The 24,794-nt window shown below is 48.8% G+C and overlaps 1 protein-coding gene and 1 long non-coding RNA gene across 5 annotated transcripts in view; one reads left to right on the top strand and one right to left on the bottom strand.

Moving 5' to 3' along the window:
• The window catches only part of LOC103160422, a 33,253-nt gene extending 11,253 nt beyond the window's left edge, over nucleotides 1–22,000 (top strand). For 2 of the 4 annotated variants that reach the window (XR_003486892.2, XR_004770674.1), the window contains 3 exons: nucleotides 6,834–6,959; nucleotides 9,122–9,273; nucleotides 11,666–12,011. This is a non-coding gene — a long non-coding RNA (uncharacterized LOC103160422). Of the gene's footprint in view, nucleotides 1–6,833; nucleotides 6,960–9,121; nucleotides 9,274–11,665; nucleotides 12,012–20,924 lie in introns of those variants that run through there. The other 2 variants (XR_004770673.1, XR_003486893.2) reach the window with 2 other exon arrangements.
• Sp2 (Sp2 transcription factor) lies at nucleotides 1–24,268 on the bottom strand. The gene is made up of 7 exons (XM_027424191.2): nucleotides 24,179–24,268; nucleotides 9,527–9,603; nucleotides 7,001–7,975; nucleotides 4,526–4,838; nucleotides 3,132–3,306; nucleotides 2,774–2,967; nucleotides 1–1,216 (listed from the first exon to the last, which is right to left on the bottom strand). Exons 1-7 carry the CDS (start codon nucleotides 24,183–24,185, stop codon nucleotides 1,116–1,118), a joined length of 1,842 nt encoding a protein of 613 aa, XP_027279992.1. The 5' UTR covers nucleotides 24,186–24,268; the 3' UTR covers nucleotides 1–1,115.
• Between the last annotated feature and the right edge of the window lie 526 nt (nucleotides 24,269–24,794).

Consider the following 24,794-nt stretch of genomic DNA (forward strand, 5'->3'; position numbering starts at 1 on the left):
CAGACTTTGCCTCAGGCAACTAAATTTATTAGCAAGAAAATTTTTGTCAGCCCATCACTGACCAACAAAATACATTGTTAATAAAGGATAACAAATCTGTCACTTAATTAATAAAACATCCTCAAGCAGTTACAACGAAAAATAAAGTTGGATTTTTGTTTAATTTAAAAGCCTCAAAAATAACAAGCAATATGTTTTTTTAAAACATGTCGTAGACACAATCGTCTATTATACAATATACACTGTACACAATAGAGCTTGGGCAGGTAGGGCGATGAGATGAAAGGGTGTGGAGGGAGTCAGAATGGAAGGTGTTTTTTCATGTGAGTCCGGATCTGAGTTGAAATGTGTCATTTAGAAAAGAATTGTTAGTGAGGAAGAAACTCCTATGCTCAGCATTGCCCCCAAAACCCTAAACTGAACACAGGTGAGGGGGAGGCGCCTAGTAGAGAAAGGAAGAAGGGATCAATTAAATAAAATGTCTTTAAAGCACACACATACACAGTGTTCATCATCTGAAGTCTGAGTGTAAGGCAACATTCTCCATAGAAAAAGGAGTGGGAGGAGTCCGCCGGCGTCTGACCTTTCAAGAGGAAGCTGGAATGTCTGGAGGAGAGCCGTGGCAGGGCTGGGCAGTGGAGTGGAGGCAGCCTCCCAAGCCTCCACAGGGGTGGGTGCCAGAGGGAGGCTGAGTACAGGGCCCTGGGGTGTGGAGAGGGGGTCGTTGAGGGGGACAAGGAGGCACAGGATTGGAGGGGCATGGCACAATGGGACTCCGGCAGTGTTGGGGCAGGGAATGGGTTCGGATAGGGGGCTCACTTTGCTCCTCGACGGAGTGAAATGCATGTTTTTCCTTTGGAAATAAGGGTCCCCACGCGTCCTGGTTTAGAACGTCTCATTGGGCATGGCCAGTGTCCATAGCCTGGGCAGGCCAGGAGCTCATGATGAGAAGGGAAGGGCCTTTGGAAGGAGGAGAGCCCCTCCCTGTGGGGACACAGCCACAGAACAGGAGTGGGGTGAGGGCCACCCAGGGCAGTTGTGGGCACCTGTCCACCATGGACCCAGGCCAATCAGATGGGGGAGTCCATCTTCAGGGCCTCCTGCCTCAGTTGGCCTTACAAGTTCTTCGTGACTAGGTGGGTCTTGTAATGCTTGGTGAGATGGTCACTCCTCATGAAGCGTTTCTGACACTGGGCGCACTCAAAGCGCTTGTCCCCTGGGAAGAGGAAATAACTGTTACCAAAGAGCCCTGGTCTGACGCTGCTAGTCTCAGAAAGGAGAAGCACATGTGAGAGCCTCATCTCCACATTCCGCTAACGGGTTCCCTCCTGTCACCTGGTTATCTCACCTCTCTGCCCCAGCTGTCTCTTCTAGTCTACCTCACTCTAGTCAGTTCCCTGTTCCTTGCCCAGACTGCTTGTCCTGGAGCCTCTGTATACCTGCTTCATTCTGGAGTGTGTCCCTTGGACTTGATCAACACCTTCCTCCTTGCAGGAAGACATCCACACTGTCAGGGTATTTATACCTCTGCCTCTGAGCGGGTATGATCAGGCCAGAAGCTGTAACTTTGGGTCACATGTCCCCTACCTCCAGCCTCTGCTTAGCAGGGCTTCACTGACTATGCAGTAGCTGCCAGTGGATCTTGTGGAGCACTGGGCATGCTCAGGACAACTTCAGGGCACTTTCCTATAGTTTGGCCTGTATTTGTTAGTACATTAATGCACAGAACTGTGATAGCAACCTTGGTACCAAACCTATGTTGCAATCAAGGCAGGCCTGCAGTAAAGCAGACATGTTGGAGCAGGCCTGTAACCCCAGCATTTACCAGACAGGAAGAGTGCCATGAGTTTAAGGTAAACCTAGGCTATTCTAATTTTCTTTTTCTTTTTTTTCGAGACAGGGTTTCTCTGTGACTTTGGAGGCTGTCCTGGAACTAGCTCTTGTATACTAGGCTGGTCTCGAACTTACAGAGATCCGCCTGCCTCTGCCTCCTGAGTGCTGGGATTAAAGGCGTGCGCCACCAATGCCCGGCTAAACCGAGGCTATTCAACAAAATCTTGCCTTTAAAAAAAAGCTGGGTATGGTGTTCACACCTGTAATCCCAACATTTGGGAGGCTGAGGCAAGACTGCTGCTAAGCTCAAATGCAATCTGGAACATGAAGCAAAATCTTACCACCGCGCCCCCCCCCAAAAAAAGGAGAAATGGGAAGCTAGGTGCCTTTAGTTCATGAAGATCCATGCCTATATCCCAAGCACAGAGGACTGAGTCAGAAGGACCTCAAGTCCTAAGATATCACCAGAACCAATCTCAAAAATAAAAATGTGGGTTTAGGAGCCCAAGGACCTGGACTGGAACCCAGTTTGTCCACCACTAGTCATTTCCCAAACCTCTCCAAGGCCTTACTGGGATTAACGGAAGTTATCTGAAAATGCAAAAACACAGTGCCTGGCAAACCTCATCAGAGCTTGGTGGGGTTTTCTGGTTTATTTTACTTGTGACACAGTCTCTCATGTTACTCAGGCTGGCTCTGAATTCCTTCCTGATCCTCCTGCATCAACCTCTGTACCGATAGGACAAAGGTGCCCAGCTGAGAGCTTGTGAAACAGCTCTGTAGAAATGATGAGAGGTTATAGAAGCTGTGTAATGTCCACCTGACTCTGGGCAGCATCTGACTTGAAAGAACTCCCTGGGTGGTCTGCATGGCTCTAGAAACTCAACAGGCAGGGGTGATGATACACAAAGCACAGCCGACGGGTGTGGGGGAAGCTGACCTGTGTGGGTTCGAGCGTGTCGTTGGAGCTCATCGCTACGTGTGAACCTCTTTCCACAGAAGAACCAGTTGCAGACAAAGGGTCGCTCCCCAGTGTGCAGGCGGACATGGGCCCGGAGCAAGGATGTCTTCCGGAAAGTTTTCCCACAGTCTGGGATGTGGCACACGTGCTTCTTCTTGCCCTGCTCCCCAGACCTGAGGGGGGTGGGTGGAGAGCCAGGAGAGGAAATGGGAAGAGGGGAGAGAATGGAGAGAAGCCATGGGAGGCAGGAGTTGGGAACTGCCACTTGTCCCACAGAGCAACTGGTGGAGCCGGGCATTGGCCAGGCTATGTGTGGGTGTGGCCCCGGGCGCATTACCTCTTTTCCCCATCCTTGCAGTTGGGGCACGTGCAGGCCATGCGTCGCTTCTTTTCCCCGGGCTGGGCCTCTCCAGCGAGGGCCTGCTCCATCTGCAGCTGGATCTGCGTGGGGCTCAGCCCACTGATGGTCAGGTTGTTTCCAGACACGTTCTGCACTGTGAGCTGCTGCTGCCCTGTGGAAAAGAGAGGGACTCGGTTCAGGACAGGAAGCCAAGGCCAAACCACCTCTCCCTCCTGCACAGGTTAAGGATGAGCATGGCAACCAATTCACTGGAGAGCAGTGAGAGTCAGAGGCCTAATGCTGCTGGCAGGAGACTCCCCAATATTCATGGGCTTTGGGAAATCACTCTAGGCTACCTTGTCCTCCCTCTTGGTGTCCCCTAAAAATGGACAAATCAAATGCATAAAATGCTCGATAGGAATTCATGAGGGAGAGGGAAGCCGTGAACTCTCACTACCTTGAAAGCTGCCCCATTCCTAGGTGCAGAATGCAGACTGCTTCTGCAAGGCAGCTCTCCCTCTTCCCTATTTTATTTAATGATTTATTTCCGTATTTTATAAATATGGGTGTTCTGTATGCACGTATAGCTACATACCAGAAGAGGGCATCAGATTCTATGGGACTAGTTATAGACTGTTGTAGCCACCATGTGGGTACTGAGAATTAAATCCAGGCTCTGGAAGAGCAGACAGACAGTTCTCTAACCACAGAGCTCTCTCTCCTGTCCCTCTCCCTTTTATTTTCAAGACTGCATTCACAGACTGCATCATCATTGAACTCTTGTGCAGCACAAGCTGGTCCTGCTGTCCAGGACACCCTCCTTTGCCACTCAACCTCAACACCAGCCTCTCTCTTTAAGAGGCCTTGGGAGTGGGGGAGCTTCCTTAGCTGGGTAGTGGTGGCACACACCTTTGAGCCCTGCACTTGGAAGGCAGAAGCAGGTGGATCTCTGATCTCGAGTTCGAGGCTAGCCTGGTCTAGAGTGAGTTCCATGACAGCCAGAAAACACTGTCTCAAAATGAAGTGTTCCTTCACTTCCTTACATGGTATGGCCCTTAGTCACCTGACCTGGGCAGGTGACCAGCCAAATGAATATGAGTTTGTATATTACTTGAACACAGTCTATTTTTCCCATCATTACTCAACATCTTTGGTTACCATATATGGACATGTTATTTACTATCTCACAATACTCTAAGGACCAGGTATAAAGATTCACATGGGCATGCCCTGAGGCTGGAGTGGACCAAGCAAATGCTGGGCATCACCTTGGATGGACAGCATCCATCCTCATGGCTGATACTGGGAATTCCAGGGGCCTGGCTCAGGATTCCCACATGCTGAATACAAAGCCCCGCTGCCAACACCCTGGCTGCAGGACTTTCCCTCACCGCCAGTGTTCGTGATGGTGACAGGCACACCCTGCACTTGGACTCCATTGATGTTGATGGTCTGCATGGCCTGAGCAGCTGCGGCCAGCTGTGCAGCATTCAGGCTGATGATGCTCCCTGCAGGTGCAATCTTTGGCAGGGGTCTTTCTTTCCGAAGGATTGCAGCTGAATGCTTTTTGCTGGTACCACTCAGATGGGGAGCTCGGGGTGCAGGACTGTTACAGGTGGTGGTTGAGGTGGCTGCAGCTGTTGCTGGGGGGCTGTCCTGGACGAGGACTGTCTGTACCTCACCAGAAGGTGTACGAATATAAACCTGATGGACCAAAGAGGAGAGTGCCCTAAGAGACATGACACCTGCACCTTCACACAGCCATTCTTGTCCAAGGGAGAACTGGTATACCTCTGTCATCTCATTCTTCAACCAACATGCACTCAGATACTACTGATATTTAAATAGGGTCCTAAACTGATATAAGCTGGGTACTGACCTGTGGCCAAACCTTTAATTGACTTAGCATGGAGAAATATAACTGCTAAATCTCAAAATAGGAAAATTTTTAAAAAGTACACCAGCATGGGTTACAAAGTGACACCCAAGCTGGGTGGTGGTGGCACACACTTTTTTTTTTGGCTTTTTTGAGACAGGGTTTTTCTGTGTAGCTTTGGAGCCTATCTTGGCACTTGCTCTGTAGACCAGGCTGGCCTCGAACTCACAGAGATCCGCCTGCCCCTGCCTCTGCCTCCCAGTGCTGGGATTAAAGGCGTGCGCCACCAACGCCCGGCAAGTGGCACACACTTTTAATCCCAGCAATCAGGAGTCAGAGGCAGGTGGATCTCTGTGAGTTCAAGGCCAGCCTGGTTTACAGAGTGATTTCCACGATAGTCTCCAAAGCTACAGAGAAACCCCATCTTGAAAACAGCAACAACAAAACAAAACAAAAAAACCTGCTAAATTCATAATTGGTATTATGTTTTTAAGTTTTGGGTTTTTTTTGTTGTTGTTGTTTTTGGTGTTTTGAGATAGAGTCTCACACTGTAGTCCAGGCTGGTCTTGAACTCATGTCACTCCTCCTGCCTGAGCCTCGTGAATGCTGTGATTACAGGTATGAACTACCATACTTGACTAAATTGTTTAACTTTTTTTGAGCATTCCTTCTTACTATCATCTCTCTGTAAAACAGCAGTGAACCTGGGGAACAGAGTAGTTTGACTCCCCACAGCTGCTGGAGTCTCCTTTACTACCTGGGCTGTCTTGAGCAACATTAGGTTCCAAAGAAGGGTCTCTTGAGTCATCTGCTCTTGTCTATATTTACAGTGGCGGAACACAAAGGAGCAGAAGAGACTGCAAAGTAGCCGAGAGGGCAGGCTGCAAAAGTAGCACAGTGGTCAGCTGCTTGGCAGCTAAAGAAAAGACAGAGTTGAACAGCTGGCACAATGGCCAGCTGACTAGACAGCTGCAAAAGAGGGGCAGGAAGTAGCAAAAGCAGAAACAGCTGTGAAAGTGGCCTGAACAGTGTAATGAGAGAACAGCTAGAAACAAGAGGTCATCATGCTAAGTGAAATAAGGCAGGATCAGAAAAACAAGTATGTTTTCTCCCTTATATGGAACCTAGACTAGAAGGGGAAACACACACACACACACACACACACACACACACACACACACACACACACACACAAATGAATGAAGCAGAAGGGAAACCATTTGGGGGGGAATTGGGGGAGAAGAGGATAGCATAGGTGGAAAGAAGCAAGTACGGTGGCTCACACTTGTTTATTGTTTTGTTTTGTTTTGTTTTTTTGGTTTTTCGAGACAGGGTTTCTCTGTAGCTTTGGAGCCTATCCTGGCACTCGCTCTGGAGACCAGGCTGGCCTCGAACTCACAGAGATCCGCCTGCCTCTGCCTCCCGAGTGCTGGGATTAAAGGTGTGCGCCACCAACGCCCGGCGGTGACTCACACTTGTAATCCCAGCACTGAAGCTAAGGCAGGACTGCAAGTCGGAGGTCAGCCTGGGCCACAGCGAGGTGAAGGCCAACCTGGGATATTCAGGGAGACCTGTCTCAAAAAAGGAAAAGGCCTAGCTGCTCCTACCTATTATTTTTCTTGTCATTAACAGTAGGCAACAATTTTACACTAAATTCTATGGTTCTGACTTGAATTCTCATTCTTGCTGCTTTTGTATGTAATCTTATGATAAAAACACTTTATTATAAAAGTAGTCATATCTACCCCCCCCAGTTATGCCCCAAGCTACTCCACAATCAAAGAAAACAGACTAGACATCCCTGCTCCATCTGATTTCTACAGATCAGAACTACCTGGCCTAAGACCTGAAGAGACCCAAAGGCTGAAGCCATTTCCTGGCCACTCCATATGACAGTGACTCCAACTCCATCATATCTGGTGATCATCTGCCTCAAAACCAAGCAAAGGGTAAGCAGAGGAGAGGGGGGTGGGCAGAGGGACTGTGGTACCTGGGTTGGTGCTGATTCAGTTGTCTGGATCTGAAAGTTCTGGGAAGGCTTCTGGGGAACGGTGGGAAGGGTGGCAGAGGCAGCCTGTACCACCCGCAGTGCCTGCTGGGGGATCTGCACCACCTGCTGTTGCTCGGCCTTAGGGGGCACCACTTGGACTTGCTGAACCACAGCTGGCTGGCCCCCACCAGGGCTCTGGACAATTAGCAGGTTGTTTCCTGCCTGGATGATGTTGTCTGCTGTGGTCTCGATCAGCACCGTCTCCACTTGCTCAGCCACAGCCACTGATGGCTGCGAAACAGGAAGGCTCTTTTTCCTGGCTTTTTTGCTAGTCTTAGACAATGGGGTGGGGGGGCTCTCAGTGAGGAGCTGAGCGGGGGCCCCAGCATCACTGGTGTTCACCAGGTTGTTGACCGGGAGAGTGAGTGTCACGTTGCCACCCCCACCTGTCAGCTTCACCACATTGGCCCCACTCTGTACCGGAGTGGTAGTCGTATTTGACTTCTGGACAGGAGCTGGCTTGATGGGGACAGGCTTATGGCCGGATGATGAGGGGGTGATGATGGCTTGGTTGGTGCCTGGGATGATCTGGATCTGGTTGGCGAGATTGGGTTGCACCTGGATGCTCTGGGAACTGTTCCCTTGGATCTGAGGAACCGCTTGGTACTGTATACTTGCATTTGATCGGCTCCCTTTGTTGATCACGGTGGGGTTCTGGATAGCAAACACCAGCTGCCCTCCAGGATAGGAGGCACTCAGCTGGGAGCCCTGAATCTGAAGTATATTTCCTTTAGATGACAAGATGCCAAAGCTATTCTTGCTGGGACTGAGAGGGAGAGGGGCTGGTTTGATAGGGACTAGTTTCCGTGGGGTGGGCTGGGGGGGAGCAGGAGGCGTCACTGCAGCTTCAACAGCTGGTGGGCCAATTTTGCTACATGTTGCAGCAAGTAGGGCCAAGGGAGACGGCTGGGAGTCCTGCAAAAATCAGCAGAGGAGAGGAGTGAGATGGGAAGACTGGCTAGACCCCCTTCTGCCAAAAATGATCTTCTCTGCTCAGCAGCTCTCCCCCACCTCCTATGGCAGCCATCACCAGCACCCCCATCCCCCACTGCAGTGGTTCCTGCTCCCTGGACACAGCAGACCAACAGCACGAGCTGCTTTCCCACTGGCCTTGCTGGTCGAGTGTTAGCAGGGACAATGACACACCCCAGATTGCAGACGGAGTTCTATGAACTTAGCACAAAGCAGGCAAAGAGAGGTGTTGGTGGGGGTGGGGACACACTGGGTAAAGTGCTTCCTGGAGTTCGGCAGGTGCTGCTTCCTGACTAGACAGGGCCTGTTCTCTCAAGGGCAGCATGCTCGGATGGAATCCCAAGTTTCTGTGTTTGTTCTGGGGTGTGTGTGTTACATACATGTATGCATGTTTGTGTGATGGGGTGTCTGGGCACATTTGAGTCTGCGTATGTGGAGGCCAGAGGTTAATGTTAAATTCTTACTCTCTATCTTGTTCTTTAATATTAAAGTGTTTTGAGTGTTTTGCCTATATGATGTCTGTGTATCACTCAAGTGCCTGATGCTCCCAGAAGCCAGGAAGGGCATCAGATCCCTTGGGACTGGAGTATGGAGGGTTGTGAGCTGCCACATAAGTTCTGGGAATTGAACCTGGGTCCTCTGGAAGAGCAGCCAGTGCTCTCACCAACTGAGCATCTCTCTAGCCCCATCACCTTATTTATTAATTTTTTTTTTTTTTCTTTTTTGAGACAGGGTTTCTCTGTGGCTTTGGAGCCTATCCTGGCACTCGCTCTATAGACCAGGCTGGCCTTGAACTCACAGTGTTCTGCCTGCCTCTGCCTCCCCAGTGCTGGGATTAAAGGCATGTGCCACCAACGTCCGGCCTCTATTTTTTAAATTTTTAAATGATTTATTTATTTTTACATACGTTGGCGTGTGCCTGCATATATGTCTGTGTAAGGCTGTTAAGAGTCCCTGGAACTGGAGTTACAGACAGTTGTGAGCAGCCATGTGGGTGCTTGGACATTGAACCCAAGTCCTCTGGAAGAGCAGCCAGTGCTCTTAACTGCTGAGCCATCTCTCCAGCTCATCTTATTTTTATTGAGACAGGGTCTCTTGCTGAATCTGAAACTCACTGACTGTGCAAGACTTTGGCCAGTGAAGCCCAGTGGATCCTGCTGCCCCCGCTTCTCTAGAGCTAGGACTATAGGCATGCATTGCCATACACAGCTTTGTACACGGGTGACTGGAACGGAACTCAGGTACTCATGCATGTGCAGCAGGGTCTTCACAAACAGTCCCAGTCCTGGGAATGCCAACTTTAATACTGCTCTTTCTGCTTGACCCAACTTAAACATCTTAGACAAGTGGCTATGTCTTAGTTCGGAGAATGCGGATAAGTGAACTTTCCTGGTGTTTGCACTGAGAGTGAAAGGGCTCTGAGTGAGGTGGAAAACGCACTTCAGTGATCCACCCAGGCTCTGGCCCTGCCCTCACAGCCCACTGTGCACTTGCCTGGGTAGTAGCGGCAGCAGGCTGCAGGTAGTCACTGGGACTGACAGCAGCGGTGGCAGCCATGCTCATCTGTGGATCTGTTGGGAAAAAGATGGAGCCATACGTAAGACACCTGAACAGAAACTCCTGCCTCAGCTTTTCTCTTTGCCTCTCTTGTTGCTTCTCTGAGAAGTTAACAGCTTTTCCTTCATGGACCCAGCTTGAGCCTCACAGCCCATACTTGTCAGGGGTGACTGTTTCCTTTGCCCACACTCATCTATTCAGGGCGAGCTGCCTTCACCAGATTATCCCCACAGATTGGGAGAACTGGGAGACTCCAGGACAGAAAGAAGTCTCTCTCAACATTGGCTTGTCAGCAGGGCGGTGGTGGCACACACCTTTAGTTCCAGCACTTGGAAGGCAGAGGCAAGAGGATCTCTGTGAGTTGGAGGCCACTCTGGTCTGCAGAGTGTAAGTTCCAGGACAGGCTCCAAAACTACAGAGAAATAGTTGTCTCAACCTTCCCCCCAAAGGCTGGCTGTGGTGGGTCTGGAGCACCCCCTGGTGGACAGTGGTGGCTCTTGGGATCTCTCCATTAGAGGCAAAGGAGCCTCTAGCCAAGTCTTCACCCACTGAAGCCACCAGCTCAATCCATATGACACCAGATACAAACCAGTCTGGGAATGAAGAAACCCTAGGCTAGCACTCTGGAGTAGTGTCCGTTTCTAAAAGCCTTCACACAAAAGACGAGTTAGTAGATAGCATTTGGTAATTCCTCTAAGTGAATTTACACCTTTACACAGGATAACTGATATGAACACTAGGTCATATGCAAGCAGAGCTAACAACTATATATAAGAAGAATGAACACTGAGTAAATTCTACTTTTGTGTATATATAGTTAAAGCTCTGACAGAATTTTTCTCCTTACTATATTTTCTCATTTTCCCACAATGATTAGATAGTTGGCCTCCATAGCCACAGGTTCTATATCCACAGATTCAACCAACCATGCGCCAAAAAAAAATGTTGCCTCTACATAATCTACAGATGATTTAAAGTATATAGAAGGTATGTAGCTTATATGTAAATTCTACACATTATATAAAATTCTTGAACATATATAAAACTCTATGGATTCTGGTATTTTCAGTGGCTCCCCTGTGGGTGCTGAATCCTTTGTATCCTCTTGTAGTTTTTAAATTTTCTTTTTATTTTGAGACAGGGGACCTATACCATATCCCAAGTTGGCCTGGAATTCATTCGTCAGCCTCCCACCGATTACAGGTGTGTGCCACCAGGCCCAGCCACATAGGGAGGAACTAATAAATCAAATATCCACCTTGCACTTGAGTTTGATTTAAAAGGTAAACAAAACTGGAGGCTGCAGAAATGGCTCAGTGGTTAAGAGCATTGGCTATTCTTCCAGAAGACCCAGAGTTCCCAGCACCCACATGGTGGCTCATAACTTTCTAACTCTAGTTCCAAGAGATATGATTGACCTCTTTGGCCTCCAGTGGGCATTATACACACTCACATTGTGTAAAATATATGTGTAGGAAAAGAGGCTGGCCCGGCAGTGATGGCGCACACCTTTAATCCCAGCACTCAGGAGGCAGAGGCAGGTGGATCTCTTGTGAGTTCGAGACCAGCCTGGTCTACAAGAGCTAGTTCCAGGACAGCTCCAAAGCCACAGAGAAACCCTGTCTCAGAAAAAAAAAAAAAAAAAAAAAAAAACAAAAAAAGAAAGGCTAGATGTGGTGGTGCACAAATTTACTCTTATAATCCGGGAAACAGAGGCAAGTGGACTCTATGAGCTTGAAGACAACCTGGCCTATACAGTGAGTTCCAGGCCAGCCAAGAGCTACACACTAAGACTATTTCCAAAAAGGAAAAAAAAAAAAAAAAAAAAAAGGAAGTCCCAAGAGTGTGGGGTGAGAGAGTCTGCCATCTTAAGAGTTCAGAAATCACTAAGGCAGAGCACACTGAGCAGAGTCAGGCAGGTATCCCAGACATTTGGAAAGCAAATCCAGGAAATAAGAGAGATGGGGGAGACTGCTTAGAAGACTCACAGGACAAAGGCTCAGTAACTGAGCCTATGGCAGAAATCTAGTAAGGACAGAAGTCAGGGAGAAAACACAACCATCCATGTTTTTTCAGGCCTCTGAGGGAACATGATTCTCAGATGGGAAACGATAAAGGTTAAAGGAGAAACAGACTGGCGGGTCAGAAGGCAACAAACACAGTGCCTTCAGTGGTCACCAGGCCACCAGTCCATGAGAATGCTGCAGAAGCTGCCAATGTGAAGACCCCGAGGACAGTGCTGGGCAGAGTGGACATGGAGATCCTAGGACATCACAGACACAGACGTCTGCACAATCACTGCAGACTGAAGGAACAACCACAGATAAAGCATGCAGCTGCAAACAGCAGGCCTGTGAGCACAGCTCAGGCACTTCCAAAGGGTCTAGACAGAGACTTCAATAAAGAGTGTATACCACTGACATCGAAATGCTCATATTTCTGTGAACAAGGAGGAAAGAAATGAAGGCTGGATGGTAAAATAGCGGGGAGGGGGGGCTAAAGGTTGAGTTGATATGAGCCAAGGTATCTCCAACTCAGACCTCAGCTCAGGACAAGGGACCACAGGCAGCTCATGTCTTTTTTACTGTCATGTTTTCCTCATGGTAATTAACTATCCTTTTATTTTATTTACTTATTTACTTACTTACACAGAGCCTCACAATAGTCTAGCCTTTGCTCCATGAGTATTGAGATTTAAGACATGGGCCACCACACCCAGCTAACAAACACTCTTTTTCTTCTTTTGGGTTTTTTTTTTTTTTCAGAGGGTTTCTCCGGCTGTCCTGGAACTTGCTCTGTAGACCCAGGCTAGCCTCAAACTCAGAGATCTGCCTGCCTCTACCTCCCTAGTGCTGAGATTAAAAGGCATGTGCTACCACTGCCTGGCACAAAAACTATTATTTAAAAAAAAATTCTAAAAAATTCAATTGTAGGACAAGAAAAATAATATTTCCCATGTATTATTCCACACACTGGGCTGTATGCAGAGTGCTGGGCCCATTCCAAGGGACATTTCCAATGAGGTTCTGACCAGGGGTACTTACTCTATATATAAAGTTCAAAGGGCACCAAGCCACCTGTGTGGCTGTTCAAAAAGCCAGATTTCCGTTTAATTCAAAGAAACCTTTGAAGATAGAACCAGTTGCCCCTGGGGGTGATAGTCCCCTTCCTTTGAAACTGTTTAAGCAGAGGCGAGATGTATATTCTGTTGGAGATGGAGGGGAAATTTGAGCTAAATTTTCTTTCAAATATTTGTCCTTTTGAGGTGCAAGAGTATAGATCAGTGGGAGACCCTGCCTAGCTGTACAGGGTCCTTGGTTAATACCCAAAACAATAAAGCAAAGTTATTCAGACCATGCTGTGCTGATAAAAACACAAGATTAGTTAGCTGCTGGCAGGGCTGGGAAGGCAGGCAGTGGGTCTCCTAGGAGGCTTTTGAGGGTTCACGTTATCTTAACACTTGGTGAATGATATCCTTCCTGTTTTAGCAAACACAGTGACACTGCAGCAGGGCAGAGTGCAAAGGAAATGAAATGAAGGTGGTCCAGCACTTCTCTCTCCCTCGTTGGGAAAGTTAGAGAATCTGACCCTGGTTGGGACCTGTGCTTCTTCAGTGAGAGCAAAGGCTCTCAATCTTCGGGTCGCACATCAGATATCCTATATATATTTACATTGTGATTCATAATAGTAGCAAAGTTAGTTAGGAAGTAGCAATGAAAAATTTTATGAGCCTGATAGTGGTGGCGCACACCTTTAAGGGAGGGAGAGGCAGGCAGATCTCTTGTGAGTTCAAGACCAGCCTGGTCTACAGAGCCAGTTCTAGGACAGATCCCAAAGCTACAGAGAAACCCTGTCTGGAAAAAACCAAACTAATAATAATTTTATGGTTGGGGTCACCACAATGTTCAGTGGGGTGTTGAAAGGTCATAGCCTTAGGAAGGTTGAGAACCCCTTTCATTATAGAGGTTAAAGCAGAACCTACTGATGGAAGCTGCAGGCTGCTGGGGCTCCCAGCTGCACCATCTTAGTTTGGTTTCATTTTCCTCCCCAGCTGGCTCTTGAAATACTGCTTTGATCTAAAACCACCATAAGTGTGTCTCCTATTGTCACTGAGAGCTTTACGTGGCACCTGGGCTGCAGACCATTTCTCTGCCACTGCAGAATTCTATTTTGGAAAGAGAAAGATAAAGAGAAGGGAAAAGAGAAGCACTTGCAGCTGGTGTGTGGAAAGGAAAGAGGTGAAGGAGCAGAGTGCTGCGCAGGCGTAACCAGAGTTCTCAGAGCAGCCTCGCTTAGTCTGGAACCTTGCGTTTAAGATGTGTGATGTGGATGTAAGTCATACTTAACTTTCCCTCCACACTACTCAAAGCACTGCCAAGTGGGCTACAAAGCCGCAGAGGGATTCTTAGACACAGTTCTGCAATTGCCTCACACCACTTCCATTACTCTACAGTTTTCTTTTTGTGCTCCGGGTTGGACCTAGGGCCTCACACATGCTGGGCAATCAAATGTTCTACCACTGAGCTAGCTCCAGCACATCTACTACTCTAGCAGGGCCACTGGCCTGTAACAGCAGTTTATGTTTGGGCACTGAAACCTACATTTATTTAGAATATGGGCAATAGGGATTACTGTATATTCCTCTTTTTCACATGTTTATTTTGTATGTGTTTGTTCACATGCAGGCATGCACAGTAGCATGTGAAAGTTAGAGAACCATTTGGGAATCAGTTCTTTCTACCAGGTCGGTTCCAGGGACTGAACCGTGGTCATCACCAATTGCAGCAATCACCTTATCCACAGATCACACACCCTTACTGAATATTCTTGGAAGAAAAAAGTACATGTCTCTCAGTGACATCATTTGGATCTTGTCATTAATTCATTTCTGCTAAAACTCCCCTAAGTCTCTAGGCTGACGTTTGGCAGTGATCGATGATGCAAGCATAGTGACCAGCACCCCTCAGCCCTAAAGAAAAGTCCTGAGGGGGTTGAACAAGACAGCAAGGAGGAAGGAGTATTGATCGGGTGACAGAGGGACCACAGCAGAACCCCAAGACTGACAGAAAAGCTCCCAGACTCTCTCACCATCAGCCCCCACCCTCCTTGGCCAAATTCTGGTCCCCTCCACTCCTCCATCCATACTCCGCTGGCTGCTTCTCAGGTCACCACAGACCTCTGTTTCTACATCAGACCTCTCTTGATGGTTGCCTCCCCCTGCAAATTCCCATAGATTCTCCCGTGGGCTGCTCTTCCTTTGCCACCACTTAAATACTGGCATTCTTCAACAAGTGTCCCTTCTCCTCACCCAAGATCCCTTCCTTGGGGGGGCTGTGTCCACTCACAGGGCTTCAGGCACCTTCGCAGAGGCTGACACTCCAGGTCTGGGCCAGCCCCGCCCCCAGTGGGCCTACACGGGGCCAGCCAGACACTCCCAACCTAAGCATTCCCTCAGGCTCGTTCCTTCTTTCTCCTCCCAGCCTTCCTTCACAGGCCTGCCTTTAGACGGAGGAGCTTATCTCTGCTGCCCTTCCCTTGCTTAGGGCTTTGCTGTTGATTCAAGCAAATGCTTATTCCTTTAGGCCAGCTTTTTTTCATTTTCCTCCCTAGCAAAAATTGTTGACAGCCATTTTGTGACTGGTATATCATGTCCTTGGGGTCCTTTCTGGCCTGAGATGAAGTCAGGTCCTTTGCTAGCATTAGCACCCACTTCAGTGACTGTGGGCGGAAGGTATGGCAACAAGGACCTGCTCTTTAGACTCCAGACCTGGTTCCCAGTACAGGGACAGCTGCAGGGGAGAGGGTAAGAATACAGGAATCTCTGGAATGTAGCTTCTTCCTGGTAGTTCCGATCACAGCAGAACCCTGAGCATCGCCCTCCTGGTGGATAACTAGGTCCTCATGACTCCTTTCACCCATAGAAGTCTCCTTTCTACTCTCCAGTCCCATGGCCTTTGCTTAAATCACCCTCACTCAGCCCGAACTCCTACCCACAGCCTCCAGGGCAGCTTCCAGCCTCTGGCCCCCTCCCTTTATCCAGCCAGGACACATATGGAAGACTACCTTTGTAAACCCAGAATCCTATCCATCCACTCCTGGGGCAACAGCCTCCCATAGTTTCCAAAAGCTCTTTTGATAAAGTTTAGAGGAACCAAGCAACAGGCCTCCTCCCTGTCCTTCCCCCCTCTCTCCCATTCTTTCTCTTCCTGGGAGCCTGAAGCCCGAGCTCTCCCTTTGGCCATTTATAATCTCTAGGGGCTGTTTCTCACTTACTCTCTAGAAGCAGATGACCTTGCTGGGTGCCAGTGTACACTCCCTGGAGCACCCTTGGCAACGCAGGCCTCACCACAGGGTAGGGAACGTGGCTCTATCCCGGGGACAGGGGGGTGTCTGTCTTTCTCTGGCTGACTGGCTTGGGAAAACATGATCTAACAGGAAGGACCCTAGAACCCTGGTTATCAATCAGGCTGTCCCAGGCTAGAAGAGGGCTCAAAGTCCACACCCAGACCCTAGGCTATTGGTTTGGTTTGGTTTTAAACCTTCACAGCTATGGCTTACTTGGCCCTCCACTATGGCATTTCCCCAGCAGGAATTTCACTGTGTGCAAACAGTCCTTCTGGTGGCTATTTTGGTCAGTCTGACTGGGCCAGAAGCCAGTAAGGCAGTTTCTAAGGACAGGCTTTCCCAGTTGCCTAGCCTAGAAGAATTCAGAGCGGGTGAGGAAAAAGCAAGCCATGGCTGGTTTTAAAGAACAAAACGACCTCCAGGGAAACTGGCAAATCAGCCTGGATGAAGGGTGGAGGGAGCAAGCTGGGCTGTGACAGACTCCAGACTGCCCGGACAACTGAACACCCAGCAACCACAACACAGGAAGATGACGTTCACGCCTTTCGTTGCAGAACAACTCTGGGAAGAGGCTGCTAATGCCACAGGCCAAATGGAGAGAACAGAGGTCTTCTCCATCCTCACTGTGACTCCAGCTGAGCCATGACCCTGAGATGTACACACAACTTTATCAAGAAGTTACACTTCCTTTCTGAGCTGTGATTCCTAACCTCTCCTCTCAGACAAAACCCCTCAGTCACCTTGTGCAGACAGTTCCTTAATTCTATGGTTCAACTTAACACTTTTTTTTCACATTTTAATCATATATTATTTGTATATACATGTGTATACACTGGCATATTGCTATACACATGCCATGGCTAACATGTGGAGGTCAGAGGACATCTTGTGGGAGGTGGTTCTCTCTCTCCATCATGTGGGTCCTGGGGATTGAACTCGGGTTGTCAGACTAACCTTGACAAGACAGGCACTGGGCTAACACCTCCAAGCACTGAGCTAACTAACCTGCAGGCCTTCAACTTAACTTCTCAACCTTATATAGTACATGAAAACATACTCATGATTATGTTTCCTACTTTTAGTACAGTATTCAATAAGTTACATAATAGCCAACATTTTATAAAAATGCTTTGTGGTAAACAATTTTGTTCAGCTCTCACCAAACTAAGAGGTCTTTGTTTTTTGAGAGAGGTTATACTGATGTAGTTCAGGATGGCCTCATATACACTAAGGAGCCAAGGATGACCTTGAACCCCTGACCCTTCTGGAGTGCTGTGAATACAGATGTGTATCTCTACACCTAGTTTTCTTTTATTTCCTTCTTTTTTGTTGTTTTCAAGACAGGATGTCTGTGTGTAGCCTTAGCTATCCTGAAACTTGCTCTGTAGACCAGGCTGGCCTCAAACTCAGAGATCCACCTGCCTCTGCCTCCCAAGTGTTGGGATAAAAGCCTGTGCCACCACTGCCCGGCTGCACGCCTGGTTTTCAAACCCAGGGCTTCATTCATGCTAGGCAAGCATTCTTCCAATGGAACTACACCCCTCACTATATTTGGAAGGCTGGGTATATTAAAGTGCATGTTTGACTTCCAATTTACCCAACAAACAGCCTCATACTAAGCCAAGGAGGGTCTGTACTTGCTGTTCCTAATTACTTCCAATAGTCATTCTTAAACTTGGCTCAACCAGGTTGTATTGCCCCATTCATGCTACCAAAATTGCTAATGCTCCCAGACCTCATGTTACCAAATCTAACTGCTAACTCCAACACCTGAGCCCTCATCTTTTGGGATCTGACAGCTAACCGTTCTTGCTCCTGGAAACACTCTTTGATGGATTCTCTTTGAAAGCCTTCTCCCTTGCAGGCTACTTCTGAGTTTCTGATGGTCCTCCTCTCCTTTCAAATCCTCAGAAGCAGGCCACTGAGACTCCACTTCAGGACTTGTACTTCTTCCGTCTATACCTATTTTCTAGGTGATTTCATCTACTCTCATGGCTTTCAAAACCAACACTACATAATGATAATGCCTGGGTTTCTCTGCAGACTTTGCCTGCTGTGTGCTGCTGACACCTTCACTTGGACATATTAGAGGGTATCTTGACTCTAACCAGCCCTGAACAGTGCTTCTGATAGCTTCTAACTCCATGCTTCCTTCAAACATCCCCCACTGCAGTGAATGCTAACTCCATCCTTCAGATGGTCAGTCCTAAAAACTCGGAATTATCCTTGATTTTGTTTTTCTCATACATGAGAGAAAACACTTCAAAACACACTCCAAATATGACCTCTTTCACCACCTTCTTGGTCACCACCTAGATCCATGTCTGTACCTAGACAACAGAAGGCTACTGAGCTGCCCTTCCAACCTTGACTCTGCCAGTCCATTCTCAACATACCAAACATAAATGAAGTCCCATCGCTCTTCTGTTCAGAGGCGCTCAACAGCATCCCATCAGAGAGCCAGAGTTCTGACCATCACACACAGGCGTGGAACCCGACAACCCCCCCTTCCCCAAAGTTCCTGTGCTCTCCCTTGCCCGGTCCTTCTGCTTGCTCCCACGTCTGCTTTACCTGCCTCAGTTCACCCTCCTCTCCTCACTCTAGACAGAACTGGTTCAACCCCTTCACTCTTTTAGAGTTTCATGAAGTCATTTTCTCAGCAAGACAGCCCTGAGCACCCTGTGTAAACTGCCTCTCCCACACATTTTCCCTACCCTCCCTCTCTTCTATTTTTATCCTTAGACTTATCACTTTCCAACAAGTACTTATTAGTTACTTAATTACTGTCTCGTTAAGAATGCAAATTTCCAGCCAGGAGGTAGTGGCGCATGCCTTTATTCCCAGCACTCAGAGGCAGGTGGATCTCTGAGTTTGAGGCCAGCCTGGCCTATAAATCAAGTTCCAGGACAGCCTGGGCTACACAGAGAAACCATGTCTCTTAAACAAAATAAAAAAATAAACAAAAGAAGAACCAAAGGAGGGCTGGGGTGTGGTTCAGTTGCTAGAGTGCTCTTCTAGCATGCACCAAGCCTGGGTTTCATCCCCAGTACCCAATAAAACAAGTGTGGTGCCTGTGTGAGCTACAGCAGGTCAAACACTTTAATGCAAGTAAGTGAATCCCACAGATGGCAACATAGCTCCAAGCTACACTTTGATACCCTTTCTAGTTAGCACATGCATGGGGACATCAGTTAAGACCGTGAGGGCATCTAAATGTGAACACTCCTGATGTGTCCCGTTCTGAATTCTTTTCCTTCGTGCATGACTGTTGTCACTCCTAGTTTGCTTGTTGCCTGGGTCACAGGGCATCAATGTGGGGGCAGTAGGGGATGATGGGACCACTTCAGCATGATGGAAGCAGTCCCAGGAAACCATGCAAGCTTTTCTGCTTAAGAATACTAGGACTTCAGGAGACAGAGGCAGGAGGATCTCTGAGTTAGAGGCCAGCCTAGTCTACAGAGGGAGTTCCAGGACAGCCAAGGCTACACAGAGAAACCTGTCTTGAAAAGAAAAAAAAAAAAAAAGGGAATACTAGGACTTGCTGGGTGGTGGCGGCACTGGCCTTTAATCCCAGAGACAGAGGTAGGCGGATCTCCATGAGTTCCAGGACAGCTAGGGGTACACAGAGAGACCCTGTCTGGAAAAAAAAAAAGGAATCCTGGGACTCTGGGCTGGAGAGACGGCTTAGAGGTTAAGAGCACTGGCTGCTCTTCCAGGGGTCTGAGTTCAATTCCTAGCAACCACATGATGGCTCACAACTATCTATAATGGAATCTGGTGCCCTCTTATGGCATGGAGTCATACATGCAGGCAGAACACTATATAGATAATAAATATCTTAAAGAAAAAAAGAATGCTGGGACTCATAATTCTGTGTAGCAAACAGGAGAAATAAAAGCAAGTATCTCCCCCTGCCCCCAATGCCAAGAATCTCCTTATGCACAAACATGCTGCCTTCTCCACTTTGGCAGTGTGTTTGTGAGTCACTCTCTGAGCTCTCCCAGGCTAGGATCAACTACTGAAATGAGTAGTGACTTCATTTCCCTGGAGAAGAGAGGGAGGCTGGTTTGCTGCTTGCTCTTCGGAAGCCTGGGAAATGTCTTCATCTGATTTTTGTTTTTTCTTTCTCCAATTTCCAAATTAAATATAAACCAGAGGCAGAAGCACTTCACTTGCAATCACATGACCCTGCTAGCTGTCTCCTAATCTCTATTCACAGTCTCAGGAGCCACTTTGGGATTTTATCAAATCCCAAGAGAGGTGACAACCCCAATGAGGACATTCTAGAAAGACATTTAAAAATGTGCAGTGACTGCTGACTCTTCCAGAGCCACTTTTGCCCTGTGGCTGAGATGAATGGCACCTGAAGGGCCTAAATCACCACACAGAGGCAAACTGGCATCTCAGAGGACTTAGCCTGGGCCACCCAAACTAAACCTCTGCACCACAACACAGCAGCTGCTGGCTGGACACAGCAAGCAATCCTGATGCTGAAAAAAAGGCAGTGAGGGGAAAGAGGTGGCCATCATCGACTCCACCAGCTGGCCTTACAAGCAGGCTTGTGCTATATGACGTGACAGCCTTGACAGCTCAACACTACTTGGAGCTGTCTCTGGGCCACACTGGGAAAGAAGCACCAAGATGGACACTTTGTCCATTCACAGATCTCACACTGAGCAATGGCTCGTCTCACTAGGGCATGCTGGTACTTTGAAGAAAGGCACAGTGACACTGGTGATAGTGACAGAGTGCTTCCCAAACATGTACCAAGGGGTCTGGCTTCCCCACCCCAAGACACTGGTGCCAACACTGAGCTTGCTCCGATACTGGTTTTGCATTTTCCTTCAGGATCCCACGAAGCAGCAGGAAAAGTTTTCTATTCACCATTTGTCAACTGGAACAAATCCACAATGACATCGGGGTTGTCTCCTCAAGAATGACCCCTCCTCCAGTCCATTCCTATTTAGCCTTACTTTCACCTTCCCACCAGGCCCCAAAAGATTTCTGATGGAAATGTGAAACCCCTCTGCCCTGGGGCCCTCAGGAAAGCTGCTCATGAAAACACCTTATGGAGAGCACACCTTAAGAGACAGACCTGCAAATGCATTTGAGAAACAAAGACCTGAGCTCTGGCTGTGGAGGGAGAAGGAGATGAGCCATGCAGGAATTTTCATGACAAAAGCCACCAACAACACTTATTTGGTCCACCCAGTGAGTAAAATTTCCTTGTTTTCATTTGTATTTTTTTGAGACAAGGTCAGCTACATAGCCCAGGCTAGTCTGCAACTAAGTAGCCTAGGGTGGACTCAAACTCTCAATCTTTTGGCCTCAGCCTTGCACCACACCCAGCCTGGGTTCTGGGTTTAGAGCAAGCTGGAAATGAGCTCACAAATCCTTTAACCCACACAAAAGGACAGTCCAGACACACCACCAACTAAACATACAAGGAAGTGGATGACCTTCTCCAAAGAGATTACTCCAAGTTCACAGCTCACACGGATTAAAATGAGGCCACCTGTAATCCTATCAACTCAGATGTATTTTTGAATGCTCTATACAACCTTCACAGCAATGTCTCTCTGCCTTTCACTCCGTGGTCCTTACCCACCTGACCCAAAATAATGAGTAGTATTTTCAGTGTCTGGAAGCAGAGTTTCCGAGTGCAGATGAAACATAGATGGAATAAAGGTAATTTAGGGGGAACGGTCCATTTCTACCATGGGAATGGACGGGAGAGGTCAGGGTCTAGAAAACTGCTGAGCCCATGTCAACGCCAGAGCCTACTGGCTGGCTGCAAGAAGCTTTAAACGTTGTTACAAGGGCCAAGATTGGGCAATACTTGCTTAAAGTAAGCTTGGGGATTGCCACATACCTATGGCCAAGGACTTGTCACTGCTTAGTACAAGGGAGTATAACTTCTCCAAAACACTTAACCAGAAGAACTAAGATGTTCAAGACCCTAATACGAACTTCCCTACCTGCTGGAAAGGCTTGGGCTTTTTATTCAAACATCTATCATAATCTCTACTGCTGTTCTCCTCTTTGACAGGCTTCCACAGGCCCAAACTGGTGTGTGCTCGCTCGCTCACTCTCTCTCTCTCTCTCTCTCTCTCTCTCTCTCTCTCTCTCTCTCTCTCTCTCTCTCTCTCGTGTGTGTGTGTGTGTGTGTGTGTGTGTGTGTGTGTGTGTGTGTGTCTGTCTGTCTGTCTGTCTGTCTGTCTGCAGTGTGGAAGTTGTTTCTCTTCTTTCACTAGGTAGGAGCCAAACTTAAAATCAAATCTAAGGAGAGTCAGCTTATGTGATGTCCGCAGGGATGCCAAGTTCTTCCTTTCCATGCCAGCTGGGTGCCCAGGGAAAGGTAGTTATGAGCAAACCCTAGTTAGTTCTCTTTGACAAGAGACTTTGTCTTTAGCAGCTAGCTCAGGGCTCATAATGGTATCAGAGCAGCTTGTTTTTCCTGTTGCTGTTCCTTTTAACAAGAGAGAAATCTCTGTACAACCAAGTAGAAGAACTAGAAAACTCACCAACCACCTCAGCCAAAGATAATTCATATTAACCAGGATTGATGCCTGTTTGGTCACTGAAAACCAAGCAAATCAGTACACACCTAGAATCCCAGTGCTTGGGAGGCTGAGACATGAGGATCTCAAATTCAAAGCTTATACAGATTACAGTATGAACACAAGCCAGCCAGGACTTCATATCAAGATCATGTTTCAACACCCCACCCGCCTAAAAGAAGCCACTGGAAGGTTGACATAAGGCCCGCTGATTGGTTTTTGAAATCTGCTCCTTTCATTGTCATCAAGAATTTAAAAGAAACCAAAGCACTGATGACTACATCACTATAGACAATGGATTTCTTTGTGTCAGTAATGGAAATTGCTGCTGTGATCTGGGCTCCATCATTCCCTCTGCTAATTCACTATGGGCTGGCTAACACCCTAACCTTTCTAGCCTTAAAAATCTTATCCAAGACAGCTCCAGGCTGAAGATACAGCTCAGTGGTAGGAAGTGCTTGTCTAGCATTTGTGAGGATCTAGATTCAACCTCCAGCACAACAGGGGGTGGGGGTCAACTCGGGGCTTTATCCTCCTCTGTAATGCCCAGTGCCTTCTAGGGCACAGCATGAAACAGCTGTAGACAGTGCATGCCAGGACACACTGAAACATCAAACGCCTCTCTGCAATGAAATCTGGGCCAATTCATGGTTCACAGATCACTGGCCTTTCTCCATGAAGCAACAAATAAATGATCTAGTAACCTTCTAAAAAGAGAAAAGTTCAGGAGAAAAGCCAAACAGTCAAGTTAATTGGGAAACAATTAAACATGACAGACTATTGGAATCAAAACCAAGGAATGTAGTGAGGACAGGTTTCTCAATTGCCCAAGGCAGAAGAAACACTTCCTTTTGTACTAAAATTAGAAAGGCACTGGGAAAGAAACCTAAGAAGGGAGGGAGGAAGCTGAGCACCATTAAGTCAGCAACGAGGAGAGAGGGAGAAAGCGAGAATCTATTTTATTTCTTAGGTCATCCCAGAAGAACGATAGCGCCTACGCTTTCTTGGAATTTCAGTGCATTTTTGCCCCCCTCCCCGCCCCCGCACGGGGCATCGGGCAATAGTCTGGGAGCTCTGTCAACAAGTTCTCAAACTTCTCAGAATTCCAAGAGCTTGCAGATACCTAGTCGCAGGCTCAAGGGGCCAGGTACAAACAGTAAAATTCGGTTTTCACTCGGCAGTCAGCTGCCTAGGGAGTGCCTGACACCGTCTGGGACTGCGGTGCGGCAGGGCAGCAGGCTGCAGCCTAGGCTAGTCTGGTTGGCACCACCAGGATCTCAAGCGTTGCCTGCCCACAGGGCGAGCCCCAGCGGGCGTCGGCCGCCTGCTTGGAGCAGAGTCGGGCACAGCCTGAGGGTCCGGCGCCACCTGGCCAAGGGGGGGTTCCAGGACCGCCTCGCTGCCCGCGCCGCCTGCCAGCCCCGGAAGCGCCTCCCTCCTGCCCGGGGCTCCGAGGGGCGGGGAGTCTAACGCCCCCTTCCGGGTGCCTCCGCCCGGCCGGCCAGCCGCGCTCCTCCTCCGGGCGGGAATCCTTCCTCCCCCGCCCCTCCCGTAGCCGGGCCCCGGCGCCAGGCCCAGTCCCAGGGGGGCACCCCCGGCTCCGGCTTCCCCTCCCCGAGGCCTCTGCCCGTCTTCCCGACCCTCGAGGGCCGGGAAGACCCCGCCGGCAGAGGCCAGGACCCACCGCTCATTACGACATCTTCCTCCCTGGCCTCCGCCGCCTCCGCCGCCACCGAGAGCCTGACACCGCCCGCCTAGCACCCGCCAATCCCGGAGCCCGCCACCGCCCGAGCGACGGCAGCGCTTACCAATAAGCGCTCGGCACATTGGGGACCGACAGCATTTTCAGCCAATCGTTGGGGAGCGTCTAGAGTGACGTTGGTCCGGCCAATAGGGCTGCGGAATGTCACTGATAGACGGTAGTAGTCACCAACCGGAAATCAACTGAGGAATGAACGACGTGTCTATTAGCCAACTGGCGGGAGGCAAAGTCCCGCCTGCGAGGAGGTTGATGGACAGCAACAGGAAGCGGGATGGGGCGGGGCTTAGCTGAGAAGTGTTTCTCTATTGGTCGTGGTTGACCTTCCACCCACCTCTAACCCAGAAGATGGGTGACAGATCTGCCCTAAAGCCAATCAGAAGTGCTTAGTGTGAGGCCAAGAAATGCCCCGTGAAGAGCTTGTACGTCGTTCTCGGTACAGTCTGGCGTGGACGTGTCCAGTGCAGCCTTCGGTGCTCGGCGCCGTGTGAGCGCATAGCCTTCTCCTCGGCCCCCAGGTCCCCAGGCCCCTCGGCCCCTC

Source organism: Cricetulus griseus, chromosome 7 (genome assembly GCF_003668045.3).
Source record: "Cricetulus griseus strain 17A/GY chromosome 7, alternate assembly CriGri-PICRH-1.0, whole genome shotgun sequence".
Taxonomy (NCBI): domain Eukaryota; kingdom Metazoa; phylum Chordata; class Mammalia; order Rodentia; family Cricetidae; genus Cricetulus; species Cricetulus griseus.

Coding starts and splice junctions, on each gene's coding strand:
- Sp2 (XM_027424191.2), bottom strand. Junction 4,839..7,000: donor CTGAATCAGCACCAACCCAG/GTACCACAGTCC, acceptor TTGGTCCATCAG/GTTTATATTCGTACACCTTC. Junction 1,217..2,773: donor ACACGCTCGAACCCACACAG/GTCAGCTTCCCC, acceptor TCCTCTTCCCAG/GGGACAAGCGCTTTGAGTGC.